The sequence below is a fragment of the Dicentrarchus labrax genome, unplaced genomic scaffold, assembly GCF_905237075.1.
Source record: "Dicentrarchus labrax unplaced genomic scaffold, dlabrax2021, whole genome shotgun sequence".
Taxonomy (NCBI): domain Eukaryota; kingdom Metazoa; phylum Chordata; class Actinopteri; family Moronidae; genus Dicentrarchus; species Dicentrarchus labrax.
This window is the reverse complement of record NW_026136713.1, coordinates 11,456,192-11,483,280: the sequence shown is the minus strand read 5'-3', so window position 1 is coordinate 11,483,280 and position 27,089 is coordinate 11,456,192. Positions and strand designations below refer to the sequence as shown.

Below are 27,089 nucleotides of genomic sequence, written 5' to 3'. Positions count from 1 at the left end.
GAAAGGCGCAATTCTCCTGAGACATCCGTTGAGGTGAGACTAATCATCTCCATCACTGTTAAACCATGGCTGCCAGGCTTTTTTAGCCGGCAAAGCGTGGACTCGTGGGAGAGGGAAAAAAAGTCAAAGGGCTCACAGTAATCTGACCTAGGAATCAGAAAAAAGCACTGAGAGATAGTAGAGTGAGAAAAATTCATTATGGATAAGTGCAGCTTCTTCCAAGTAAGTTATGGAAATATTTTTCAGATAAATTCAGCTAACGATTTAGCTTTATGTTAGTGAGACCAACCAGGAATATTTTTCAACCGGGATTAGTGTTTTTAATTCTTTAGTTTTTGTATTTTTTAATTTTGTTTTATCAGTGCAAAAGACAGCTAGATGAGAGCCATAAAATTCACATGATTCATAAAAGATTCACACTCTCAGTGCTACTATGATAATACACATTTATTGTCACATTTACAACATATAAAATGGCACATATAAAAAATACATTTGTAAACGTTAAGAACTGCTTTGGTACCATAGCTTGTGATACAGTGATCTTGTGCATTTTAAATTGCTACAGAAAATTACAATGTGTTGTTTTATATGGTGGACTAAGTATTGGAAGTTGAAACTTTGTGTAAGTGAATGTTATGCAATGCAACAAAAGACTAAAAGCATTATTTTTTAAATGTACACATATGGCTATCTAGGTCTCTTGAGTACAGTAGCCCTTTATATCAGCAAGCAACAATAGCTGCAAGACAAAAATCTGTCAGTCTATATACAAAGGCACTCGTGTGCCATCTTGTCCTATGGCAGTGATACGCTGTGTTTATTATTTTCACCTGTCATCACAGAAACTGATTTACTATGACAGCCAAATGTCTAAAGTCGATCCTCAGTTGAATTATTATATCTTTATTGAGTAGTAGTAGTATATTTATATTTTCATTATGAATATCCACATTTTTTTCTAAATAAAGTGCAAATCTGGCACAGAACTATGAAATAAACCTACATAAGACAAAAAATGACAAACAAATACATTTCATATAATTCTCACAAAAAAGAAAATGGCATATGTAGCTAAAGAAATCATTTTTCATAGTAAAACAGTGCATGTAGAATCTGTCTGGATTACAAGTCATTTTACATAATACTGTGAATACAGTTGTTGGTCGTACTTACGGTAAGGAAAAATCGCAACAAGGTTTTAATTCACTTGCTAACGAAACCGTGAAACCATGACCAGGCATGGAGGCCGGGGTCATCGTTTCAGGCATAATTCCAATTACTTACACTAATGTGAAGTGTTATATTGTTCTTGTTTGGACAGTATTTTGTTTTCATGTGTCTAAATTTGTTTATGGTTTGTTGTTTTAGTGTTGTGTAAATCATTTTGTGTTTTTAAAACTAATAAAATTATTCAGAAAAAAATAAAACAATTACCCGCTTTTCTAAAAATCAACACTGTGAACAGTAAAGGGGGGATAACGTAGTAACAGCCAAAAAGGGACATATGGCTATCTATTCTAATAAGGCTTCATAAGTCTCAAATGGAAAAAACAAACAAACACAGCTTTACTTACTGTAAACTAATTCTATAGGAGTGTGAAAAGAGTACCGTATTTATATTGTGGCAAGCCAATAACTCCAATAACTGACTGGATGTGAACATCATGCTCAATATTTCTAATCAGTTTGTAGTTTCAGAGGTACTAAGTGTGATACAACAACTCAACGAACGGCAAAACTTTTCGAGTGCTTAGTGGGAATACAAAGATTGCCTTCTCAGTCTCAATTTTGCTACATTCTACTTTAGTCACGTTCCCTTTTTCAGACATGTTCAAAAAACAAAGAAATTCCCAGAAAAGATCTCTGTTTTCTCAGGGGTTCCCACATGTGGCTACAGGAAACTGTCTTCTACCTCGGGCGTCCCTGAGAAGCCCAGCAGAGCGTCTCTCTCGCTGGTCTCCTCCAGCCTGTCCTCCTCTGGAAGAGTGTCAGCCGTGTCCTGCGACATGGAGTCCGTCTCCTCCTCCAGAGCCAGAGAGCTGAGGGCAGGAAAACATCACACAACTTCACACTGTGCACTCAGTCACATATGAGTCACAGAAGGACACACCACACAGTTTTTATTAATGTCTCTTTGTGGTGCTGGTCTTGATCTTCCCTAATTTTTTTTATCTTCCTTCCAGCAACCACAAGTCATTTTTAACTCAAGAATTATACTACCCCATTTTGACTTTTTGCTTGACTTTTGCTTCAAATGCCTAGCATATCAAGAGTGCATATCAATGCAGCTCTTTGTATAGAAAGATGTTAAGTACTCCCTGTGTACCGCTTACACTTACATATACTCTGCAACATGCAGTATATTACTAGGACGAATCAATTTTGCTGCCAAATTGATAATAGCAATCAATAATACAAGAGGCAGCACTTTTTACATCCATATGATGTTAAAGTAATTAAATTAGTAAATATAGTTTAGAGGGAAATAAGTGAAACTAACATCCAAAACTCAACTATTGTCATTCTTGATTCATCTACCGATTATTTACAGTCTGGACCAACAGTGCCTCTCTGTTTTCTTGCATAAGGGGGCAGAGACCTCAGACCCAAATCACAATGTTAAAGGTCTCATCCAAATGTAAGCAATAAATTCGCCCCACTGCCAAAATTCAAAACACAGGGTTGGAATCTGCTATCACTCCCAAACTGACTGACAAGGTCTCCAAGGTAACTTTGATTATATGTGTAAATATATCTTGATTTTGTATGGTGAAACATTTATTTAACCTTTAAAGCCAACTTGCCTTGCTGCATATTTATATATGCTATAAAAACATGCCTTCGTGTCGGCCTCCAGAATACAGCTATTGTCTCCACTCAACATCTGGATGAGTGGGTGTGTGGTGGAAAAAACACTGCTCTTGTTAACCAAATACATCCTCATCTTTCTTGCAACTCCAGCATTTGGCACACATCTGCAGCATCTTTTTCTCCGTACCTTGCAGGGCTTTCCGATGGCATGTCAGTGAAAACTTCCTCCGGCTTGGGGTCTGGGATTGGAATGATGTATTCGTTGTATGAAGTTATGACTTCCTGTGTCTCTGCCTCTTGTCTGAATTCTCCAGGGCTTTGGCTCTGGTTGGAGGGGTCTGAGGGGAAGGAGAGGGTGACGGGGGATGGGGAGCCAAATGCTGGGTTGGCGATCGGAAAGGGCGAGGAGAGACGGGGTTTGGTGCGGGCCACTGCTGGGTGGTCACTCTTCAGGAAGTTCTCATTGACTTGGTTGTATCTCTGTTGTCAGGAGACAATCGACCATCGGGATTATTTGAGAAATGGGGAATGTAATTGATTAACAGTTTGTGAGCTTGAGATCGCAGGGTGTAGATATAAGACATTGCTGACTAAACTATTTACTTTTGGAAAGTAAATCAGGGAGGATATCAAACTGGTGGACAGTGTGTCTACTATGTGTGTTATATATACTGCAGCTACATAGCTTACATGCAAACATAACCGATATAACATACTTTATATTCAAACATTTAACACTATTAAGTTGTTATCTAACAAGTATAACAGTATCATAGACAAGAAGTATCCCCCAGAGGTGGAAAAAGTACTTAGATCCTTTACTGAAATATAATCAATAATACCACAGTGAAAAAATACTCTTTTAAACGACAAAAATACTTTTAAATTTACTTTTACATAAGTATTATCTGTAAAATACTACTTAAAGTATCAGTAATAAGGTTAAAGTACTTATTTTGGAGTATTAGATTATTGGATTATTACTACTAATGGATTAATGTGTAAGAAGAATTATTATGTTGCAGTTGGTCGAGGTGGAGTTATTACCTTTCTAGAGTATCTTTTTCTAGTAGAGCTCCCCTTTATATACTGTTAGGAAGTGTAATCTGTTCATTTGATCATATGTAATCTGAACCTGCAAAGTAACTACTAACTATAATGGTGATATACATTTAAAAAAAACATTTTCCAAATGGAAATATCAAGGAACTTACAAGTACATCATTGTACTTGAGTAAATGTATGTTGGCCTGGTTTCAGTATCTGAGTGATTACCAGGCCTCCAACCAGCCAACAGGGGGCAGACAGGCTGTGAGTGAGTGAATAAATGAGTAGTTGAAGGAATTGGTAACTGGTACATGACCTCATCCCAGTATAATATAATGTCTGAAGGTCAGCAATATGTGATACAGTGTTACAAGTCCACACTCACTGTTTAATGCAACACTGATAAATAAAGTACCTTTTTATAGCTATCTGTCAGCATGTTCCCCACACTGTGGACCAGAAAGGAGAATTCAGGCCTTTTCTCAAACTTTTCGTCCCAGCACTTCTTCATGATTTCATAACTGCAACATAAACAACATAACATCAATTAATTTTTTATTCGACATTTTCATCTCAGAGTTACTGGAGGGGTAACATTAATGGCAAGATTACAGTGAGACTCACACTTCATCAGAAGCGTGGGCCGGTTTGGCCATTCGATAGCCTCTCTTCAAAGCGCTGTAGAACAGCTCATTCATGGGCAAATCAGGGTAGGGGGTTCCTCCTGCAGGAAGCATTTCAAATCACTTAAAGGCTAACCAAGAGATCAAAAGCCATGCACAGGCTAGAAAAATACTAGATTTAAATGTAAACTGTAAATGTAAACAAGGATCAATCACAAATCTGAAGACACGCACACTTCAAAATACGGATGAATAAAAATTACATTGTCTTAATCAATAAGACAATTGACATGAGAAATTATTATCATTTATTTTTGGAGGAGAATGCACTGACACTATAAAAATCTTTTAAAGATCTAAAAAGTCCAATGAATGTCAGATTGAGACAGGGAAGCACAGAGAATCTTTGGTTATCACTTACAGAGGCTGGATTGTGAGTTTGTTTTTCACCACTAGGGCTTATGCTACATATGCAATAAACTGTCTCCTTTGTTTTCATGGTAGTTTAAAAAAATCGTGGGAAGAGGCTTTAAAAAAAAAAAGCTCACAATACCCTGAGCAAGGAAATGCTGATTTCAAAGCTTGACTGTGCCTAATAAGATTTAGACCTCATATGAGGCTTCAGATGAACAACTATATACTTGCAACCAGGAATTAGAAAATTTGCATTAGCTTTCCATACACACATTTATTCTACATATAGAAACATATTTTCATAATTTACAGTTTACCAGAAGAGAGCAAGGAGGAGTCTGGGAGTGTATGTAACTTCAAAAATTAACAAGGAGTTCAGCAGGTGAAACATCCTACAATGTGACCTATATAAACAATTAAAAAAGATGAATCCCTCTTCTGTGTGAACCAGTTCTGGTTCAGATTGTGTTTATCTGGGTGAATGTATGTGTGCATGGACTGACCAAGTGTGAAAATCTCCCAAAGAAGAATGCCGTATGACCACACATCGCTCAGGGTGGTGTACAAATTATGGAAAATGCTTTCTGGTGCCATCCACTTCAAGGGAAGGAAGGTCTGAATGAAAGAAAACAAACACAGAAACACAGAAAATAAAGAGATATTTTATTAGTTAACAGTCAACCAGGTTAAGAGTCCAGTTTGCAGTTATTTGCTGCCATTGCGGATGTTTTTTAGTTACAGTAATATTTCATTTTTGGTTTTTTATATCCGTTACATTACATTCAGTTTGCAGTTGCTTTGCTCCACTTAGAAGTGCTTGTTTTTTAACCTTGATCTGTGCAGTGGTTTTGCTACTTACGCTGCCTTTAGAGATATAGTTGGAGTCATGCATAATGTCTCTGGCCAGGCCGAAGTCACAGATCTTCACCAGTTTGCCCTCACAAATCAACACATTCCTGGCAGCGAGATCACGATGGACGCACTGTGGTGAAATAAAATTAAAATTGTTGTTTTAGCATTTTGGTTTCTGTGTAGGTTAAACAAGCAAGACATAAAGTGTTAAATAGTTAGCTTTAGAGTTACTGGTAGGTGTTTTTAGTTTATCTTCAGACGCTTCGTCCCTTCCAGGCTACTGTAGAAACACATATAATACATTCTACATGGCAACCTCCATAGAAGAGGATCCACTCCCTCTGTAGATAAACTGCTCATTCTAACGTAACGAAAACAAAACAATCTTTATTTTAAGGTGATTATACACTAATGAAAACATACCGAGGAATATTATATTCCATTTCTACCAATAAATCCTAGTAAATGTTACACACTGGTCCTTTAAAAGGAAACAAATTCCCAGTATCTGGAGTCTTGAATCAAATATCCCTAGCTACATATGGTAGAACACTAATCTTCATATCTTACATTCTTAGAGGCGAGGAACTCCATCCCTTTTGCAACTTGGTAGCTGAAGCCCAAAAGATCATCATAGGTAAGAATGGGAGAGTCACCGATGGCCAGGTCCAATCTACCGCCACCTGAACACGATGACAAGGTGAGATGACAAACATAAGAACAAGAGAAGGTGGGGAGCATCTCGTGAATGAAGACACTGGCTTGTTGTTGGGGAAACTCCGGCTGTCCTGTGACTGCATGGGTTGAAATGAGGCTCATGCCCTTCATATGCTGTAACATTTGTCTGTACATTTGCTCTGGTCTGAGATCAAAAAGCAAACTGTCCTTGATTTATGAGGCTAAAACAAATTATCTGTTCATGATTCATTGCACTATTTCAACATCACAGATTAAAAATATCACTTTTCACACATAAATACAGGGGAGTTCCTCCACTGGGAGCAGCACGCAGATGGTTACTGGTTGACCTAAATCCATACTGTGTTTCCCACATCATACGGTACTTCAATTGTATCTCATTCTTCTTTGTTTCCTGTGTTCAGTGAGCTAAATTATTCACACTTGTTTTCATTACAACTCTGGCAAATTGATTATTGTCAATATCGACACACACGTGGCTCAAGTCAAACCTTGTTCCTGATAGATGTCCTGCTGGTAGGGAGACTCGTATGGAGAGGGCTGGATGTCTGCATACTTGATGGAGTCTATCTGCTCCTGCATGGGCACGTAGACTGAGGGCTCATCTTTACTCATGTCCATGTATCCTCCATCACTCTCACTTCCGAAAGACACATAGCTGGAGAGATACATGAAGTGTGAAAATGCACTGAAACTCAAGCTAAATCCATATTTATTCATGGTTCTTCATCATATCAAACTCTATATGAGAAAGGAATCTGTGGCTGTTCCCTGGTACGTGACAATAAAATGAAGATGGGATACAAAATGCTCCTTTGTGCAGCACTGAATGGATATTTTGTGCAAATTGTTGGTATTTTTTGTCCGTTCTTCTCACCCTTTCCTCTGGCTGAGCGGAGTGCTTCCTCCAGAGATGAGGCAGCCACTGTCTTGGTTCTTCTCAGCGTAGTACTGCAGGAGGCTGTGCTTGTTCCTGTGCAGGTAGTCCACCAGGTCGCCATAGCGGCAGTACTCGGTCACCAGATACAGAGGGCCTGATTGGGAGAATTTGAGAATTGCCAAACACTAATGAAACATTAACCACAGGCAAGGCACACTTACTCTTCAGCAACACAAATGAACATTAACAAGAATATTAAGCTAAATTAGGTTAAATGTTTAGGAAAGCCTTGATAATAATCTTAACTAAAAACAGGGTTAATTAAATGAATATAAATTTGATTTAAAAATGTAAGATTAGTTGATAATTAATTTTATACATTTGTAACTTAAATAATATTGTATAAGGTAAGTTATCCAATTATATTTCTGATATATTCATAAATAAATTAGATGCTGTCAAAGCAATAAAGTTACTTTGTATGAATTAATAAACAATGTATATTTGTAAAGTAAATATTATGAGAGACACATTCATTCATTCCCTTTAAAGAAAGTGCTCACCACTGATATAAGATCCTGTTAATACAGAAACAAACAATAAAAAATGACCTAATTATCATATGTATTAGCACAGTGTAGCACTGGTGCTCACCATGTTTGGTGCAAGCTCCTAGCAAGTTCACAATGTTGAGGTTAGGACCCAGGTGACTCATGATCTTCAACTCTGACATCAGAGCCTGAGTCTCACTCCTCCTGGCTGTGGCTGGATGAAGTGACAGAGAGAAAGAAAGAGAGAGGTAGAGGTAGGTATGAGAACAGGGGAACCAAACATACTGAGATCAGGACACGCTGCATCCTTGCCAAACTGCTCAATGACCTGTTGGCTGAAACTCGAACCAGGCTGGCAACCAAACTAAAGCTCAGCAGGCTGCCGCTCTCTCTGCGCTCACAGGAATATGGCTCTGATTTCACAATATTTGACAGCTATACACAGGGGACTCTACTGTCGCCTGCACATAGCTTTCTACTGTGTTTTTACATTGTATGTCTTACATTTCAGCATTTTCACAGCTACTTTTGTGCTGGACTGGGAATGAGTGAGACCATACGCAGTTGCCTCGACCACCCTGCCAAAGGCTCCTGATCCAAGAGTGCGACCTGAAACACAAAGAAAGTCTCAGTTGGACAGAGTGTGAATGGAGCACATGGTAGAGCTGAAAAGGAAGGAAGAACCTCTCTGGTCATTAAAATATTAGAACAAATTTCTCTGGTGATATCTGAAACTGGCTTGAACAGGTTCTAACAGACAGTCCAGATTGCTTTCCCGAAGGCCTCAGTGAATTCAGGAAGCTTCCTGTTTGTAAGGAGCAGCTGACTACTGACAACACATCAACAACAAAATCTAAAAAGAACTTTAAAAATGAGGTGGGATTAGAGCCAAGAAGACAAGTTTAACAAACTTAGTATTCAAGGCTCAACTTCGCCCAGACGACCCAAACCACCCACAGCACTAAAGTCACCTGGTGATAGCTCATTTGTTTGCTCTTGTCTGAGCAACAAGCAGACTGCTGCCTTAAAGTCTGTTTACTCTGATATTAACAATTAATAAATTAATCAATAATAAAAGGAGGAAGCAACAAAAAAAGTAAGGGAATCATTCAATATATCAAGTTCGTTAAATAAAACACAATTTAATCGAAGCAATAAAAAATAAAATTACATAAAAAACAGTAATTTAACATGTAAATAAATAGATATTAATTCACCTATCATGTATCCCAATGCAGTCTGCCATGTAAATGATAATAAAGCTGGGAAAAGGAAACTAAATGATAAATTAAAATGCAATCCCAATTTTAATTGCTTTACATTCTTAAATGTATTATTTAGGCTTGATTACTATAAATCTGTGTTATCTACATATAAATTAATTATGATAGACTTATTACTTTTATCAGTTGTTCTTTTTGTTGTCTCATTCAACGTCAAATGATGAATTGTTTTTTAATAATTTCCAGGCCTCATTAAATACTTTGTGTAATTTGCAAAAATCTATATTTTTGACTTGGCTACTACAAATGTTAAATGCATATTGTGGCAGCAAATCAAACTCAAGGTAAGTTAATTTGTACAGCCTATGTCTGTCTCACTGGGATTCACAGGTCCACATGAGCACCTCTTCATGCTATCCTCTGTCCCTGTTTTCCCAAGGACTCACCCAGCACCAGGTTGTCTCGTGGCATTTCCCAGGCCAGGTCATAGGGCAGGTGGATGGGGTCCACATAGATGTACTCATGACCGTCCTGGCTCACAGACTCTATCACCTTCCATCTGATCTCATAGCGAGGTTTCTGAGAACACCAAAAAAAAAAAAAAAAAAACACACATGAGAAGAGAACTGAAACATCAAAATGAAAGACCTCTTTTGTGCATTTTAATTCCCTACATGTTGAATTGACATAAGACTCCTGAAGAGGAACTTTAAAAAATTGCTGATGGTTTTACCTTCCTCCATACAGCGATGAGGATGATGATAGACATAATAATGATGGCCACTAAGGCCAAAACAGCAGCCAATACTGCCACCTGGGAGAACAGTGCTGTAACAGGAAAAGGGATACAGAGCATTAGCCAAACATTTAACTTAGATGTCTCAAATTCTAAACAGTCATAAAACTTCACTTTATTAACATGTTGGCAATGATTTTGCAAAGGAATTTACAGCTAGACTGATATTTATAGCTTAAGTACAAATACACACATTTTGTCTTATCTTACTGTTTGGTTAAACCTTTTACTGTGCCTCTAAAATATAAACTTTTCACACCTAAATCTTGTTTTTTACCAGACCACCATATGTTTGTTTAGTTGAACCAAAATGTGATTTTTTATTTGATTTTATTTATTATCATGTTTGAACTATTGAATAGTAAACTGGTACATTCAAAGAGTAAACATAGATATAATACAATTCCCTTTGGACACGTCCTATAAATGACACTGATGTATAAAAAACACTAAAATGGGACATTCTGCCATTTTCACATGACACCTACTGCTGGACACGAGTTTGACGTCTCTTTTGTCGACGAGTCCTGCTGGGTTGCTGGTCTCACAGCGGACTGTGATCTGCTGGGGCTTGTGGAACGTCACCTGGCTCCGCACCTGGCTGGTTTTACGTGTCTCACTGAAGCTGACGTTGGTCTGGATGGTCAGTATGTCTGGCTCTGGTATCAGTGGCTGCCACATCGCTGTCTGGTTGCTGCACCTGCAGGACAGGAGATCAGCAGGTGGAAGTTGCAGCAGTGCAGAGTCAAAAGCAGATGCACAGAATTTGAAAATAAAATACATTTCTGTGTATGTATCCCCCTAATGTTTGTTATGTGACAGTTCAAAGATAAATGTGTGGTGGTGTGACTTACTTGAGCATGCTGTCGCAGCTGTACCACTGTATGGTCGGGGTTGGGACCCCCTCAGCTACACAGGTCACCAAGTGTCTCTTCCCAGGGAGGTGGTGGTCCGTCAGGTCTTTAATCTGAGAGGGAACTATACACAGGGGGTGCAATGGTCATTAATCATTACTGACATGGATAAAAACAGAGTCTGTCTGTGTTTTTGTTAATGCAAAAACATTACTTTCAAATAGTCTGTGCTTCAAGATCAGTAATATGCTTTAAGAACTAAAAATAACTAAAAACAGTATACAGAGTTACTGTGATTATAAAGTTTCTTAAAACAGCCTCTCACCTTGGACCTCCAGGTCAAAGGTCACTTCCTTTATGTCATCTCCATTTGTGACAAACACGGTGTAGAGGCCCTTCTGCTCCACCCTCACCCTCACCAAAGTGAGAATAGTTACATACCTGAGGTAGAGGAAATGTGGACAAAAAAAAATATGACTATTCAGTGCTCTCCAATATGTATGAGCTGCCACATATTTGTCATAAAGGTTGGAGAGTAATGAATATATAAAAGATGGTTGACAGGACGCAAAATATTTGATTGGATCTACTTTTACATGCAACAGACAAAATGAGACTCAGTACTTCAGCAAAGTGGAAGAAGTTTTTTGTTGCTTTTTAATCAACATAAGATGTTCTGTGTTGTTCATGATGTGCTGACTGACTCAGTACATGAGGGTGGGGGTAATTTCAGTAAAGTTTACTATAAAAACTAATTATAGTAATTATAATTGATGACATTTTTAAAATGGTATTTCTCTTTCTTTTTTGTTTGTGGGCAAAGGCTTGGTTGATTTTGTTTAGCACATGGATGATATTTCTCTTTGACTTTCACTTGAACTTTTTTGAATTACTTTAAATGCGTGTTGGCAAAAATGTAAAAAACATGGCGCTGCAATTAAAAACTGTTAGACAGGTTATTTTAAAAGACATTTATGAGTTGTGACAGGTATCTTGTGTTTATGGTTCCAGTGTGATGAATGATGGAGTCCTGCCCTCTGGAGAGTATTAGGTTTCTCTCAGTGGAGGCCTTATCTGGTGATGACTGACAAGAGCTAGATGCCTCCGGAGGCTGTCACCCTCAATGAGGTCCAGTGCTAAATGTTTAGATGTAACTCATATGAGTATATTCCTGGATGTCTCACCTAATTTCATGCTCTTGTCTAGTTGTGATGGTTTTGTCTCCCTTGATGATGGCGCCGTCTTTACTCCATTGGACCTGAGGTGGAGGGTAGGCTTCAATCTCCACTCTCAGCTCCACGTTCTCTTGCAACTTGGCTGAAATGTTTAGTTTCTGAGCAGGCTTCACATCCACAAAGCCTCGCTCTAAGGAGGGAAAATAATATCATCAGCAACATAATTCTCGTCAAACATTTGATTTTCTGCACAAATAGTAGAAAATACAAATCGTATATATATTGCAATAAAAAAATTTAATTAACCATGTATTCCTACATAAGTCTTCAACCTGCAATAACGTTTCTTGACACTTGGGGGCAGTGGAAACAATATGTGAAGACAACACTGACATATATCACCTTTTAGCAACATGTTAGCAAACAGTTGCCTAATTACACATGTACAAGACACTGAGCCGCAATAGCATTAATTTGAGAAAAATATTCGTCTGTTTAGCTGCTAAATGCTCAACTAGTTATTTGCTAACTTTGTAGTGTACAGTGGGTTTTTAGAGCTTTTTCGCATAAAATGGCTGCGGCCAAAAACAACGATGATATGTAATATATATATAACCAGGACAGTTTCAGGCCCTAAAAACAAAACAATAAGCTAAAAGTAGCTATAAAGCTCCATATATCTGAGAAGATTCGTCTGTTGATAATTCTCTGTTCATATACAAGTACTTATATGATCTGTTGATAATAGAAACATATTAATTATATTACAGTTATTTAACAGATTACATTGATTATATTCATGTTATTTTACTGGATAGCAGTGGCAGTGTACTGTACTGCTGCACCACCTTCTGTGGCCAGACAGCATCTGTCTTTTCCACTGAGATGTCCAGAGAGGACCACTAAATTGTCCTTGTCTCCATGGAGCATGGCGGTTCAAGTTATTCAAGGATTTCATAAACATAACACACCTCGCTGCAGATAGAATAAGCATTCACAGACGCAATGCATTCAGTGACTGACAAGAGGGAACGAGGAAGAAATGTTCAGTGTGATGAATCCTGCTTTCATTGGCTCTCAAATTGCTGCTTGCAATATCACATATTTGTTTAGATGATGGACGAACTGTGTGTTAATGGTTGAAGTCAGAACTCAGTTACACAAACATTAATTGTGTACTTGGAGTTTATTCCCAAAAGACTAAATATAGAGTTGCTGTACCCCCTGGTTTGAAGCTCTGTTTTTCAAGGTATCATTCATGGCATCCACACCATGACAATGGTTTATTTCACACTTTGAACAGAAATACACAGAAGTCATCTTTATTTCCTTTAAAAGAAGCACCTCAGTCACCTTGACCTGCAAAGGTTTACATAATAAGCAGTCTTCTCTCTGCCAGCAAAACACAATAATAATCTGTCTAGCATCAGTTTGTTTTAGTTTGGTGTGTATGTGTGTGGGTTACCCTAACCGAGAACAGTGATGTTGACCATGGCAGAGGCAGTCTGGTCTTGGACACCCTCGTGGACATGGCAGACGTAGTTTCCGCTGTGGGCCACTGTGGCACGGGGGAAGATCAGGCAGGACCGCATGTTCATGGCTGACAGGACGTCTGTCAAAGGCTCAACCTCCAAATCCTTAAAGAGAGAGGGAAATTATGTGACATTTTAATATCATGTTGAATATGATTGAAATTCTGCATAATGAGGCTTCATGAAATGAGGTGCTTTTTTCTTCAAGAAACTCATATTGTTTACCACACATTGGTGAGTGTTGCCAAATGTTGTCTGTTCTGCAGCAATGATCATGACAGATACACCCATTAAAATTAGGTAAAGCTGCCTGTTTAAGTCACTTCATTTTGAACAAACAAATCTGAAACTTGTGGAGATCTTCGTCATGATCCAAAAATGAACCCAATAAGAACCGAATATTACAATACCAACACCACATGTTATGAGAAGAATAGCACAGGCCGATAAATATTGAGGTGTGTCTCTACATCTTGATGCAATCTGGGCTTGATCATGAGGCCTGAGAGTGATCACAAAGGGAAAGCTGAACAAAAGCGCTTGTTCTGCTCTACTCCTACTCACCTCTCCGTTGGGGATATCCCATGAAAAATAGACTAGCTCCACTCCATGCACTGTGCAATTTACTGTCAGCGGCTCGCCCTGCTTCAGGACGGTCTTTGACGCATTGATGTAGGCGTCAATGGCCTCTGGGACTGAGACGGGAGAGTGCGGGGGAGAGAAGGAAGAGGTGGTAATAATGAGATTTATTAAAACAATACGTAGAAAAGTCTCCTTCAATACTAATCAATCATTGAACAAAAATAAACCCTGAATTTTTTAACTCAGTATTGGTCAGAGTTGAAATTGGAAGCTGGCTCCTATAGTTCCATCTCAGCAAACAAAAACTTTACATCTGCACAAATATCCAAACTGCTTGTGCAGCACTTAACTATAATTTGTTCTTGCCAAGCGATTGTACTCTGACACCAAAAGTCCAAGATTTACCTCATTATCAGCTCACTAAAAAAACTCCAGTAGCACCAGAGAGCTGTAAGGTGATCAAAGCATGTGTAATAATATGGGAATTAAATAGTTTTGGACTCACAGAGCAATACTTTGGCTACGAATCTTGTAGATTATGCTGCGTAAGGCGTTTGAAGACATATGATGGACATTTTATGGGTATTTTTATGGCTCTTTAAAAAGATAGACTCATTAACTTTAATAGTTTGGGTGTAGGCTGAGATTGAATTAAAGGGGACAACTCTGTGTGTGTTTGTGGGTTCTCAGGAGTTTCAGCACACATTTTTATTCTTGGAAGAGTTGTTTCTCGAACCAAACTTTTCAACGTGGGCACCTACCAACAATGCTGAAGACGTAGAAGGCCTGAGACTCTTTCACCTCCCCATTCAGTTCTCCGCGACACACGTAGGTCCTGTCTTCCAGCAGTGCCTTGTAGCCCTCACTAGCAACATAAAGCCCCCTGATGGGCAGATCGGTGTCCCTCTCATAAAGGGTGACATTGATGTTGGGATTGGTGACCACACAGGGAACGGTGCTTTCCTCACTGGTCTTTGTTACCATGCCGTGTGAGCTCTCTATGAACCACACATCTGAGTCTGTGGACAGAGATATGACTTCTTTAATCATCTAGATTGTGGATCACACAATTGTTGTGTATGTTTTCATACTTCATACTAATAGCTTTATAATCTTTATAGTATCCTGATTTTTACAGTTCACATTAAATCAGCATTTTCTACAAACAGAAAATGATATAATACAGGCTCAGTTTACTTGTGATGTTAACAAAGCAAAATATTTTTCTAGTGATATACTTATGAATACATATATTTCTGCTTTCCAAGATCTTCCTGGAGTTCTCCCACCACTGTTTTGTTTTCTTTAATTTGAAGATGTTTTGTGTTGCAGCTTTATATTGCATTGTGGGACAATAAAATGCTACAGCACACTCACAAATCAGTATGTTTTCAGAATTGTTTTAGCAGGCATGACTTTTATGGGTGTACTTTACCAATGAGTACAACCTACATACCTAAAACCTGCAGTTGTTGTTTTATAAAGGAGATAATGTTCATACTTGGTACAAGCTATATGACACTAAACAGTTCAGTAAGAGGTAAACAAACCAGGCCTCACCTGGGACAAAAACAGCCACCTCCTTAGTTTCTCCAGCATGTCGATCAATGCACTGATACACCCCTGTGTGCTTCCAGCTCACATTCCACAAGGTCAAAACACTGGTTGTGCCGCTGCTTTGCACAATTTGATAGCTCTGACCACCATTTTTATCTGGTTCTACTTGGAAGTAGGGCACATCATCCCTCTTGAACTCCCAGGTAGTCTCCCCTGAGCCGGAGCAGTTGAGGGTGACAGAGGAGCCCCTGAGAAGGACAAGCTCTTTGTCATCAGGTGTGATCTCCAGACAGCGCAACTCAGCGCAGAAATACAGGAGGGTTGCTGTTGACACAACAAGAAAAAAGGGTCAGGTTTTAGGTCACGGAGACAGCAGCATGAGGTCAAAGGTTAAAACAACAATACATGCCAGATCCTGGATAAGAGTTGTCTAGAGGGGATGTGTGGGAGGATGATGATGCCATGTTAGTGACAGATGTATTTAAAATAGTTTTTAATGCAGCTGTTGTCCTTTACATCAAAGTATTGTGTTATCTCACAGGCTGCAATGCTAATCAATAATCCAAAAAGATACATCATATATAAGTGCCCTTGACATTATATAAACTGTCCCCACAGTAAGCATAACTTTGTGAGGCAATGTTTTTCGATATGCTTAGTGGTAAAATACTCCACCTAAGCTTGGCATCAAGCTCTACGCTTCCCTGCAGAAGCACCTGTGATCCTGTTTCAGATTTTCATTTTTTTGTTTGTTTATTACACTTGTAAATTGAATTCTCACCTATTACTGTGACTGTCAGATGGAGCGTGGATGCCGTCACCCTCCTCATGTTCAAAGCCTTCAGTGCACTTTGTTCTGCTAACAAACAGAAGGGATAACAATGCTTGAAGTTTATGGTCGTTAATTCAAGAAACAAAGATCATTCTTTCCACAAAGTATTCAGTACAGTTCAGCGGAAATACACAAAACAACAGGAAAATCTAGTTTGTGTTCACCCCAACGGACACACAGCACCACCCCAGTTAACATCTCTCCATAAGGTTTCATATCACGATGGATTGGTTCCTGCCCTCATGGGCTCCAGCTGGTCAGGTTAAGTGAGAGTTTCAGTACAATCTGCTTGTAAATTACATAAAACTATGCTCTGCTTATTGTAAAAGAAACAAACAAAAAGTATTTAGTGTGTTGTCAAGCTGCTTCCTTTAATGGTTTCTGGCCGGCACACAGAGTCTGAGGTGCAGATGCAGCTCACTCTGGAGGTATTTGATGCCTCACTGCACCAGGACAGAGTGACAATGTCTGGCTCTTTTTGTTCCTGGTTCACCAGCATTCTGCCTACTAACAAACGGGTCACTGTGTGCAGCTTTGCAACACACTCACTGGCAACAATGCTGTGTCCAAGCTATTCTAGAGCCGTGCTGAACCATTAATTGGTTTTGGTGTAAACAAAAGTGAAAATGAGGGCAGTCACATACGCTGCTGGGACAGGAGGATTGGAATTTTGAACGGCTGCTGTGGTTTTGTAATAATAATGGGATATTGTACATATGATATCAACATCCCATAATTAATCTAAGAGTTATTGGGTTCAACGCTGCCTAATACTTAGTGTACCAACTTGCAATCCTCAACATTAACCAGTGTTAGCCAATTTTATAGTAAAGTAAGAAGGCATAAGCAAAGATTGAGGAGCGGTGGAATGGTTTGTTATTATGTTTAGGATGGGGGTTCAGGCCTGCAGCACACAAACGTCTGGAAACAGTTAAGGATGGATCACAGGCCTGTACGCAAGAAGGGTGGGAAAGAGAGAGAGGGCAGAAGAGCGAGGCTTGGGAAGAGCGAGGGTGGAGGAGGAAGAGAAGGAGGGAGGCAGTGGAAAAATTGTGAAATGTATCTTGCGAAATCTTACTCCATTTAACGCTTTTACTTGATAATGCAATCCAATTTTACAATCTCTATTTTAAGAAACTGACTATCTTTATCCATGATGTTATAGAACACATGTTTTAAAGACCACATCTCTCCATCTAATCTGAAACTAGTAGGAGTTACACCACCTTTTAAACTGTCTATAAAAGTGTATCAAAAGTATAAAAGAGATATAATATCTAATCAGTTTGGCAGCGGTGGTGAGGTACAACAAGTTTCATGACTAACCCAAAGCTGGTTACTCAAACCAGATACACGTTGTCTCTCTAAATTAACTGCCTTTGGCACTTCCGCTCCCAAAACGAAAAGCTCTTGAGTTGCTCCAAAAACATGACTGTTCCATTTCCTCCCCAGCCTCCTGGTTTCAATAAAAAGGGTGAAAGACAGACAGAGAGCAAGAGGCAGAGAGAGAGAGAGAGAGAGAGAGAGAGAGAGAGCGTCGCAGTTACATACATGCATACATACCTCCTTACTGGCACATAATACATGCTACATGCACTAAAACACCCATATTGCTGCACACACACATGCTGTATACAACTCCAACCCACCCCAATCTTCTTCACACACTACCAACACACACTGTGACAGCCCCTCACATGCACACACACAAATACACAGTCACTGGTGTCTGTGTACAGTTCATGTTCCCACAGTTTTTCTCTGAAACTTTCCCAGGACCGCTGATACACTTGGGACCCTGCTAGTCATGACGGCAGGAGCCATGGGGTCACCTTATCCCTGGGGGGCCCCAGCAGCCAGCAGCGAGGGACCATCCACTGAGGAAGCCATACATCAGCGCTTACAAGTACCAGTAACCTCAGTGTCAGTGATGATGACTTTGAGCGACAACAGCCAAACGCGGTGACGCCAATGGCATATGTCACTTGGCACCATGAGGACTAACAAATCTTATTGTGGCTGGCTGCTGATGTTATTTTTGCTAAAAGAAGCCAAAGAACTACATTAGGGCTACTGAAGGATACCGATTTACATCTGAGATCAAACAGAAAAAAAAAACCATTCTTTGCTGAACAAGAATCTTATTTAGGGGTGTTTGAAAAGGACGGAAAAATAACATTTGGCTACTGCAACACGATGAGGTTTAATGTTGACCGATGGGCAGTGGGGGACTCCGAACGGAGGCCTTTGAGAGGGAATCTGACCCTCAAGATAGGATGTGCTCACTAGGATCAGACGGCCAAAGGGAGCCAGTAGACCACTTCAAATAGAGTTTTGAGGGCGAACACTGTGGTGATATTTTGGGGTAGTAGTTCTAAACACTGTGGAAAACGTAGCTTGCTTCCGTGGTAATCTCTGTCCAGGTCAAGTCCTTGTGCGAGAAATGGAACATAAAAGAATATGAAGTGTTAAAAGGGTCACGACAATAGTGAATCTGCCAAGAAGGTTTGGCAGCAATTCAGTGACTTTGTTTCCAACTTAATAAAAACACTTGGTAGCAGAAGTTTGACCCCTAAAAACAGAAAGAAGCTCTTTGTTTGAACTGCAGAGACAACAGAGTGGTGTTGGAGACACCGCAGTAGGAAACAGCCACAATATCCACAAGTCAAGTCAAGTCAAGTGGTGGGTCTGGGGATGAGATCTTGCAGAGGGTCTTAAAGATGATTTAAAAGATCTGAAAAACATTTTTCTACCGCAAATGTTTATTGTTGTCTTTTTAATCTTTGAAATGGGATACTCCATTCCCACAATGATCGTGGAGGTCTGAAAAAAACAAACAGTATTTACGTGAGTGATGGGACAGTAATCACCATGACGGATAAACTGTTAACCCACTGTATGAGTTTTCCCACAGATGCTGGGAATTTGGTGGCTGATTGACCCTTGCCAGTTTTCATAAACAACCCTGCTACACTCAAAGTGTCACCGGCTAATGAGGAAGAATGCTAAAATCGACCTCAGCGGGACGTACGCAGCCCACGCTCAGGCTCGGTTCCACAGCAGCCTGTAATCCCACTTCAGGGATTATCTATATATACTGTAGTTGCATGTTTTATTTAAACATCTGGCAGTGATGAAGCAGTCCTCAATGAGGTGGGAACTGCTTTGTGAACTACATTTGCTGTTTGCTCCAGTGAGTCCCAAGGGGGGAAAGGTTCGGGGGAAAAAAGTGTAATCTATAACAAAAGAGAGAAAGATGTCCAAAAAGCCTCCCGAAGTGCAGCTGGAGAGCTCTGACTTCCTGTATGGGGAAATTCTCTGGCCTCGTGTGGGTGTAAGACGGTGATGCATCACTGACACAGCAGACCACCACAACCTCTAACCAAATACTCATGGAGACAACAAGAGACACCACAATGAGAAGAGGGCAAGCTGCACATAACAAAATGTGTACAAAGAGAGAAACTGCTTTAAATAACAAGCTGCAAAGAAGAAATGTAAATCACATTCAGAATCAAGGAAAAACAAGAACAAAGAAGGAGAAAACCCAAACAAAACAACATGCAAAAACAGACCAATTAGGCCAATGACAAAGCATGACAAACCATCGACACGCCGCAAGAATACTGCACACAGCACCAGACAGTGGAAAAGAGAGCAAAGGCAGCATGCAGACATACGGAATACAATTTATGGGAAACACCACATCAAAGCATAGAGTGGGACAGCAGAGGGAAGGCACACACAGTCTTACATCACAGACGTAATGTTTACTATACTAAAGTGTACAGGAAACTGTGATCTGTAAAACAAACATCTCTAGTTGTGCGGTCATTTCTTTCCAATGCAAACAATTATAGCTTAAACAAGACAGACTACGAACTAACGCTTTATCAGGACATGTAGTAAATCATGTCACTAGAATAGCTGCAGCGCAGAATAAATGTACATGCCATACTCGTCTTCTCTCTTTTTTAGAAGGATGTCAGGTTTTCTTGACATATCTCTGAACAGCCGGACTTTGGCGAGCTCTGTGGGAAAAAAATGACCCAGTGTGTCTTTGTTAAAACAAACCTCCATTTTTATCACTCAGCTTGGACAGACTAACCCCCCCTGAGGAAAACCTTCTGGTCCCTAGGCAGCAGACCCACGATGCACTACTCCCACCCCAGGCGGCCTCAATGTCCGACCCCAAACATGACTGATACACATACTGTACATTACCACTTGCAGGCTCAGAGTAAAAGTTTCAACTGGGACAGCACAAATGTCATCAAGTGTGGAAAGAAGAGAGAAAAACAGTAACACTTCTTGCGTGTGAGCCATCAGACGTCTTCATTTACGTAGAAATATCAGTGCCACACAATTCAGTTAGTTTTATCCGTTTTGTTAAAATACTCTATTTTACAAAATTTTGATTTGATTTTTTTTGCCACTTTGGGGCAGTGGAAACAAGCTGTGAAGGTAACACTACAGTAGCCAGTTTCCATCTAAATGTAGTGCAAATTTTAATCAAATTTCCAGAAATCAAGTCTCCAGTCGAATGCCATGAAACCATTGCAACAGAAGACGCTGCAACGAGATGACATAATTAAAAGATTAAAATCTCAAATGATTGATGTGTAAATAATGGAAATTACGCATTTACTGATGTTTTTATCTCTTCAGTTATGTTTAAGTCACAGGCTTCCTGTACGTCATGATTTGTTTCCGTTATCTGAAAGACGCTTTAACACTCTGTAGATCTGAGGGGATAATCAGATGATAATTCTCTGTGGTTTCTTCACTACAAGTGACCACATTTCCATAACACGCCATGTGATCCACTGTTAACACAAATATATTGATCAGATTTAATAAGAACCTCTGATGCTCTCACTCTTGACAGTCCTGGTCAAATGAAAAATATACATCGCCATCATGTGTCTGAAAAGAGGTCTTAAATGTTTATAATAATTAAAGCTCTGGATCACTTAGTACAAGTACATGTGCTCCCAATAAGAAGTTGAAGTTATACAGCTGGACACAGGACTTTGAAAATGTCTGTATCAGCCAAAAAAACTGCTTGTATCCTGTAACTTTAGAGCTTGAAGCTGCACTAAAACCATCTCAAATTTGCATTATCAGATTCTGGCGCATTGCGAAACCTCCCTCTGGTTTTATTTGGCTCAGCATTAGGATACAGTGACTGTGAGTGGTCTTGCCTACAACCAGAGTGACTCTGTACTCGTGCTGAGGCAACACATGTTTGGGAAACTGTAGGTCTTGGTTTGCTCCCTTTCAAACAGAGTTGTAAATGCTGTTTGTAGTGGTGGTGGGGGGATGTAAAGGGATTCTGGGTAAAACTGACGGTTGTAGAATGACAGCCTTAGATGTGGCTAGTGTTTGATATCAGTTTAATGATCTAATTTTCTACTCATTTGGGAAGGAAAAGTGATTAAGATATCAAAAACTAAAGCAGCTGTTTTCATTGAAGTCAATTTTTCCCATTTTCTTGGGCAGTAAATCTTTGGGTCTAACACTGTATTTTTTGTGTTTGCTTTGTCACGGCCAATTCAAACTCTTCCTGCTCATAGGGAATACAGGGATATCAGATATATTTGCTAGCATAATCTGCATGGTGCTACCCTCCTTTTTCCTGCCGTCCAATGAACACTTGAGCCCCCCAAACTACCCCGTGAGAAATGGAGGACGCCTACACACACTTCCACTCCCTCCACTCTAACACACCCACACCCACCTAAAAGACAGAAACAGAAACAGCTGAATACAATTAGGACTTACTGGCTTTAAATTCCAGTCGTTTCCCTAAACACGATAATGTTTGAAAGGAAGGGGAAATGGGGGGAAAAGAGTGACAGAGCATCATCAATCTGGGTGATAATTTATACTACATGTGCAGTTTTGCCATGTGTATGCAGTATCACTGTAAGCTCAAAGATGTCACCACTTACTCTGAAAGTGGCACATAACCATAAGCCAACCCGAGTCCAAATTTGTCTCTATTTTTGACTGTGTGGAATATTCTTATCTTGTAAAAGCAATCAACAGTTTTCCTTTGTCCTCCTCTCTCACAGCACTGTATCACCATTTCCAGCATGTTTTTTTTGGACCGAGGACAGTACAAACTCCAGAGAGAGAGAGAGAGAGAGAGAGAGAGAGAGAGAGAGAGAGAGAGAGAGAGAGAGAGATGCTTTAAAAGAATCTGATGGAAACCAAAACTTCCTGCTGAAAATATGTGTTTTCCTTATGCAATAAATTCAGAGAGAAGATTGTAATATCTTTCCGACATTGTACCCTTACAGGGGTGGAAGAAGTAGTCCTCAAATTTACTTGAGTAAAAGAAGTAATACCATAATGTAAAAGTAGTCTATTACAAGGAAGTCTTTCATTGAGAGTTTTAGCTGGAGCCTGCGGCCAGTTAGCTTAGCTTAGCACAAAGACTACAAACAGGGAGAAACTGCTAGCTCGAGACTAAGAAGTGCTGTCCCCCACTGTTCTCTATAACATTAACCAATAATGACTAAATAAGCAATGCTATGCAAATAAACATCCATAGTTCTCATTTATTAAGAGTTAACTACTTGGCCCCATTATGACTCTTTAGGTATGGTTTGATCAGAATTGATTAAGAGTGGGTAACGATTTGGTTTTGCAGATTTTGTTTATAAATAAAAATCTGAAAAGTAACTATCATCCCATGAAGTAAACAAAGTGGACAAATAGTTCATTATTCCCCTCTAAAATGTAGTGGAGTAGAAGTATTAAGCAGCATAAAATGGAAATAGAACCAGCACCTCTGCCAAACTTGAGTTACTTTCCACCACTCTGCCCATATGTTTGGACAGCTTCTCGGTAACATGTTAGAAACTGACACCTTTCTGTGCATTATAAGACTGATTTCCATCTTAAAGTTTGGTAATATAATTCAAAAGGAAACACTTCCTCCAGGAGTTGTCCTGTAGGAGTGGCTGTGCTCTCTGACTGAAGATGAGATGCAGCTGCCTGTCAGCTCTATGTGAGTGGGTGGGAGGGAAAGAAGGAGGGAACAAGGGGGAGAGGCCAGATGGACGGGTGGCCGTACAGGATGCTGTATCGCTGCACCACTTGGTGCTTTTCATTAAAGCTATATGACTGTATAAGAACAGCATTAAAGAAGCAGTGACTGATAGGGCACAAGACTGAGAGGCATACAACAGCTCAGTTCAAAAGTATGAGTGATGAATTATGAATCAGTCAAACAGTGACCACCAGAAAGTGAGTCATAGAGTATTATATTTAAATATAAAAAAGCAGATACACTCACTAGTAAGTGTGAGAATAATCATGTAGATGTAAGATGTAAGTGTGTTCAAAATTACTTTTTAAAATCTATACTTGATCCAGATCTAAATGTCACACTAGTTTGTTGCCGAACAGCTGCGCATTCAGCTCACGGAGGATAAATCACAAGAGGACAGAATGGAATCAATGTGTTTCAAAACTTTCTGCTGAGCTCAAACTGTTACATATCGGCACATGTGAGCCAAATCAGACTCCTGGCATGTTTTCTGCATGGTCATAACGCGAACCACATTTTCTCAGAGCGGCTGGCATTCAGAGAGCCCAGAGAGCCAGGAAACAGCTGATGACGAAGGATTAGGTCTGGGCCAGGGGATTGGAGCCGACTGGGCCGTGCTGCATCAGGGCTGGGGAGAAGAGTGCCGCTTCACTACATACCAGTAGGCTGACGCACAGGGATAAAAATCCCCACCGCTCAGGAGACAAATTAAACTTTACTATGTTTTACAAGTCCATGCTATAAAGATTTGTCAGAGTATATCTACTGTTTTGAAGTTGGTGCTGTGAGATGTTCAGCTGATGGTAAAACTATGATATGAATGCAACGCCGTCTAATACCTTGGATGGTAAAAGTATGACATGTATGCAATTTTCCAGCGGCTCATCTGCAACAACAGTGCTAGACAATGCCTGGACCGAAATATCCACTGAGGAGATCAAAGACTTCAAAAGGAAACTCCTAACTGTAGAGGTGGAGAGCAGCAGACACAAAACACATGCCAACATTGTTTACAGCTAATTCAGATGCCCCCACTATCAAAAAGGTAATCTGTACACAGAAGATGGATGTGCAGTTAACCAACCCAACAACTAAATACCGCAGCAGCCGTACCGGGAAGTGGGAAGGCTTTCATGTGCAAAACATATGGCGGGAATTGGAGTGAAAAGACATGCATGCCACATGTGTGTCAGCCATGAAATAGCTCACATTGCTATAATGTAACTCATTCCAGGTACTTAAACCTTCTCCTGTGATGAATGCAAGGAGATGATTCAAGTGATTGTTTATGTCTGCTCTGCTTTGCATTCCTTAGATGAGACTGAATCACAGCTTTATGGGAGATTTACATGAAAAAAGGTTGACCAAGGCATTACGCAATAAAGTCAAGCTGGTATGTGTTATCACTAAAAGGAGATCCATCCACAGTTACAGAGGATGCTGGTGAAGAGTGACTGATGCCAGGTCTGATATCACTGCACAGCCACGACTTTTCAATGAGCTTCTCCATGTAGCTATGCAGAGAAGATTGATTCTCTTAGGATCATTCACAGGGGAGGAAAGAGACTGATGGTTTAGTGGTGAGGACCGTCGGTTCACTCAGGGTGACTGAAGAGGGCTGTATAAACAAGCCCTTTAGCAGTGAAGCACAAAGTGGAGCGCATACAAACAGCTTGTGCCATAAAGCCCAGTGTTGTGTGTTTGTGTGTGTGTGTGTGTGTGTGTGTGTGTGTGTGTGTGTGTGTGTGTGTGTGTGTGTGTGTGTGTGTGTGTGTGTGTGTGTGTGTGTGTGTGTGTGTGTGTGTGTGTGTGTGTGTGTGTGTGTGTGGGTGTGTGTGTGTGTGTGTGTGTGAGACCCTGGGATACCTTGTCAAACGCATTCTCTTAGTGAGAAGATAAACAGTGTTAAAGTTGTACTATGTAAAGAGTCAAAAGGTGTCTATGTACAGAGATGCAAGCCATCACCATGTTGATGTTTGAACAGGTTGCTAACACTTTTTCACATTGTAATCCCAGTGTGTACACGTTTGAGTATGCAGGTTACAAATACCACCAACAGAGACACATTCTCACTTACTGGCAACAACATCACACAACAAAAGTAATTTTTTTGTCTTCAGGTATTAAATCTGATTTTTTTTTATCAGTTTAAATGAAAGAAAGTTATATGGACCAACACCTCGGTGTTGTAAGGATAAGGTGCACCCTCTCTCTCATACACCTCATCCTGACAGACAGCTATGAAATTGAATCTGTCACAGTACAGACTAAGTGAATTTTCATCGCTTTGTACAATACATCTTCACTTGTGCCAACAGCTGCCAAGCAGCCGTGACTAAAAGTAAAATCCCCTGACAGTGACAGAGAAGTAAGACCCCTTACCTTCAGATTGATCCTAGGAGCATTGACAAGTCTTCCCTCTCTGTCCGAGGAGCTTTGCCGGCCAGCAACCCGTCTCCTCCTTCTGAAATCAGAGAAGAGATTTCCAGCTGGTTGTCCCTACAGGGGCTGCTGCCTCAGATGTATAGATCCCTCAGATGTTCAGAGTCTGAGGTTAATCTCTGCTGTCCCGGGAGTCTGCTGGAGGAGGTACCGCTCTGAGTCTGGCTGTTTGTTTAGTCAAATCACAGCACCATGGGGGTCTTCTCTCCTCTCTCACACTCTGAAAAAGCCTGCCCACCGCTCCCAAAGAGTGCTGTACATTTAAAAAGAAACACACATACACACACTACTTCCCTGACAGATTCACACAGAGGGAGAGAGTCAGTGGTCCGGCCCGGCTGAAGCTAGAGTAAGAGTGAGCTGGAGAGGGAGAGGAGGGAGGGAATTGTGAGGGGGAGTTGAGCAAAAAGCAATAGAGGGACGGGAACAGAGAAAGAGAAAAGATAGAGGGAGAAAACTTCAAAATACAGATCGAGCTCTGCTTGTTGTTGTTCAGTAGCAGCTGAGAGGTCCTGAGTTGGAGTGATTTGTTTATGAATGGAGTGGCGAGCAACTGGAGGTGAACTGAGACAGTCTCCATTGGCAACAGCAATCTGGACCGCATCTAACCCCTCCATAAAACAACAAACACAATAAAAAGGAAGAGAAAGAGTGAGAGAGAGTGAGTGAGAGGTCCAGGCAGGAAAAAAAAAAGGTTTTGGCAGAGCTCATGGTGTCCTGCTTTGGAAACAAACATGGAAGTCTCAGTTTCTCAGGAAAATAACTTCACTTACATAATCACACTGTCAGAATCAGGTGTAAAAGAGGTTAAACACATACTTTTAGCTGGAGTGAACCCATTTTACATCTCCTTTTGTGTATTTCCTTTCTTTTTCCATTCATCCCACATAAAATAACTCAACACCTCCCTCTATCATCACCCCCTTCTGTCTCTTTTCTCTGCTCTTTCAGCCCTCTCTCTTTCAAACACATGCATACACACACCATGCAAATACGTCTGTTTTCTATATTGGCTCTCTCCCTAATTTCCTCCTTTCCCAGGATATGTGAGGATGGTTTGAAATTCATAACGCTACCCTGCAGCTGACGAGGGCCTTTTCTCTCTAACAAGGGGTCGGGGCAGACTGAGGGGAGGAGGGAACAGGGGCTAAATTGG

General features: G+C 40.2%; 1 protein-coding gene across 2 annotated transcripts; it reads right to left on the bottom strand.

Annotated features, from left to right (window-relative positions):
• Window positions 1-429: 429 nt before the first annotated feature.
• On the bottom strand, window positions 430-26,510 carry pdgfrb (platelet-derived growth factor receptor, beta polypeptide). Of its 2 annotated transcripts, none has more exons than XM_051419577.1 (23): window positions 25,874-26,510; window positions 16,381-16,458; window positions 15,603-15,923; window positions 14,804-15,061; window positions 14,025-14,155; window positions 13,400-13,565; window positions 11,938-12,118; window positions 11,079-11,194; window positions 10,754-10,877; window positions 10,388-10,599; window positions 9,837-9,931; window positions 9,550-9,682; window positions 8,385-8,489; window positions 7,984-8,094; window positions 7,327-7,483; window positions 6,941-7,107; window positions 6,321-6,433; window positions 5,758-5,880; window positions 5,402-5,513; window positions 4,486-4,585; window positions 4,277-4,382; window positions 3,002-3,294; window positions 430-2,042 (listed from the first exon to the last, which is right to left on the bottom strand). In XM_051419577.1, the coding sequence occupies exons 2-23, from the start codon at window positions 16,427-16,429 to the stop codon at window positions 1,895-1,897; spliced, it is 3,321 nt and encodes a 1,106-aa protein (XP_051275537.1). In that variant the 5' UTR covers window positions 16,430-16,458; window positions 25,874-26,510; the 3' UTR covers window positions 430-1,894. The 2 variants fall into 2 exon arrangements, with proteins under 2 accessions (XP_051275537.1, XP_051275538.1); XM_051419578.1 differs by having other exon boundaries at window positions 16,381-16,455.
• Window positions 26,511-27,089: the final 579 nt, after the last annotated feature.

Coding starts and splice junctions, on each gene's coding strand:
- pdgfrb (XM_051419577.1), bottom strand. CDS start 16,429: ATGAGGAGGGTGACGGCATCCACGCTCCATCTGACAGTCACAGTAATA. Junction 15,924..16,380: donor TCTGACAGTCACAGTAATAG/GTGAGAATTCAA, acceptor TTGTGTCAACAG/CAACCCTCCTGTATTTCTGC. Junction 4,586..5,401: donor TTGGGAGATTTTCACACTTG/GTCAGTCCATGC, acceptor TGCTTCCTGCAG/GAGGAACCCCCTACCCTGAT.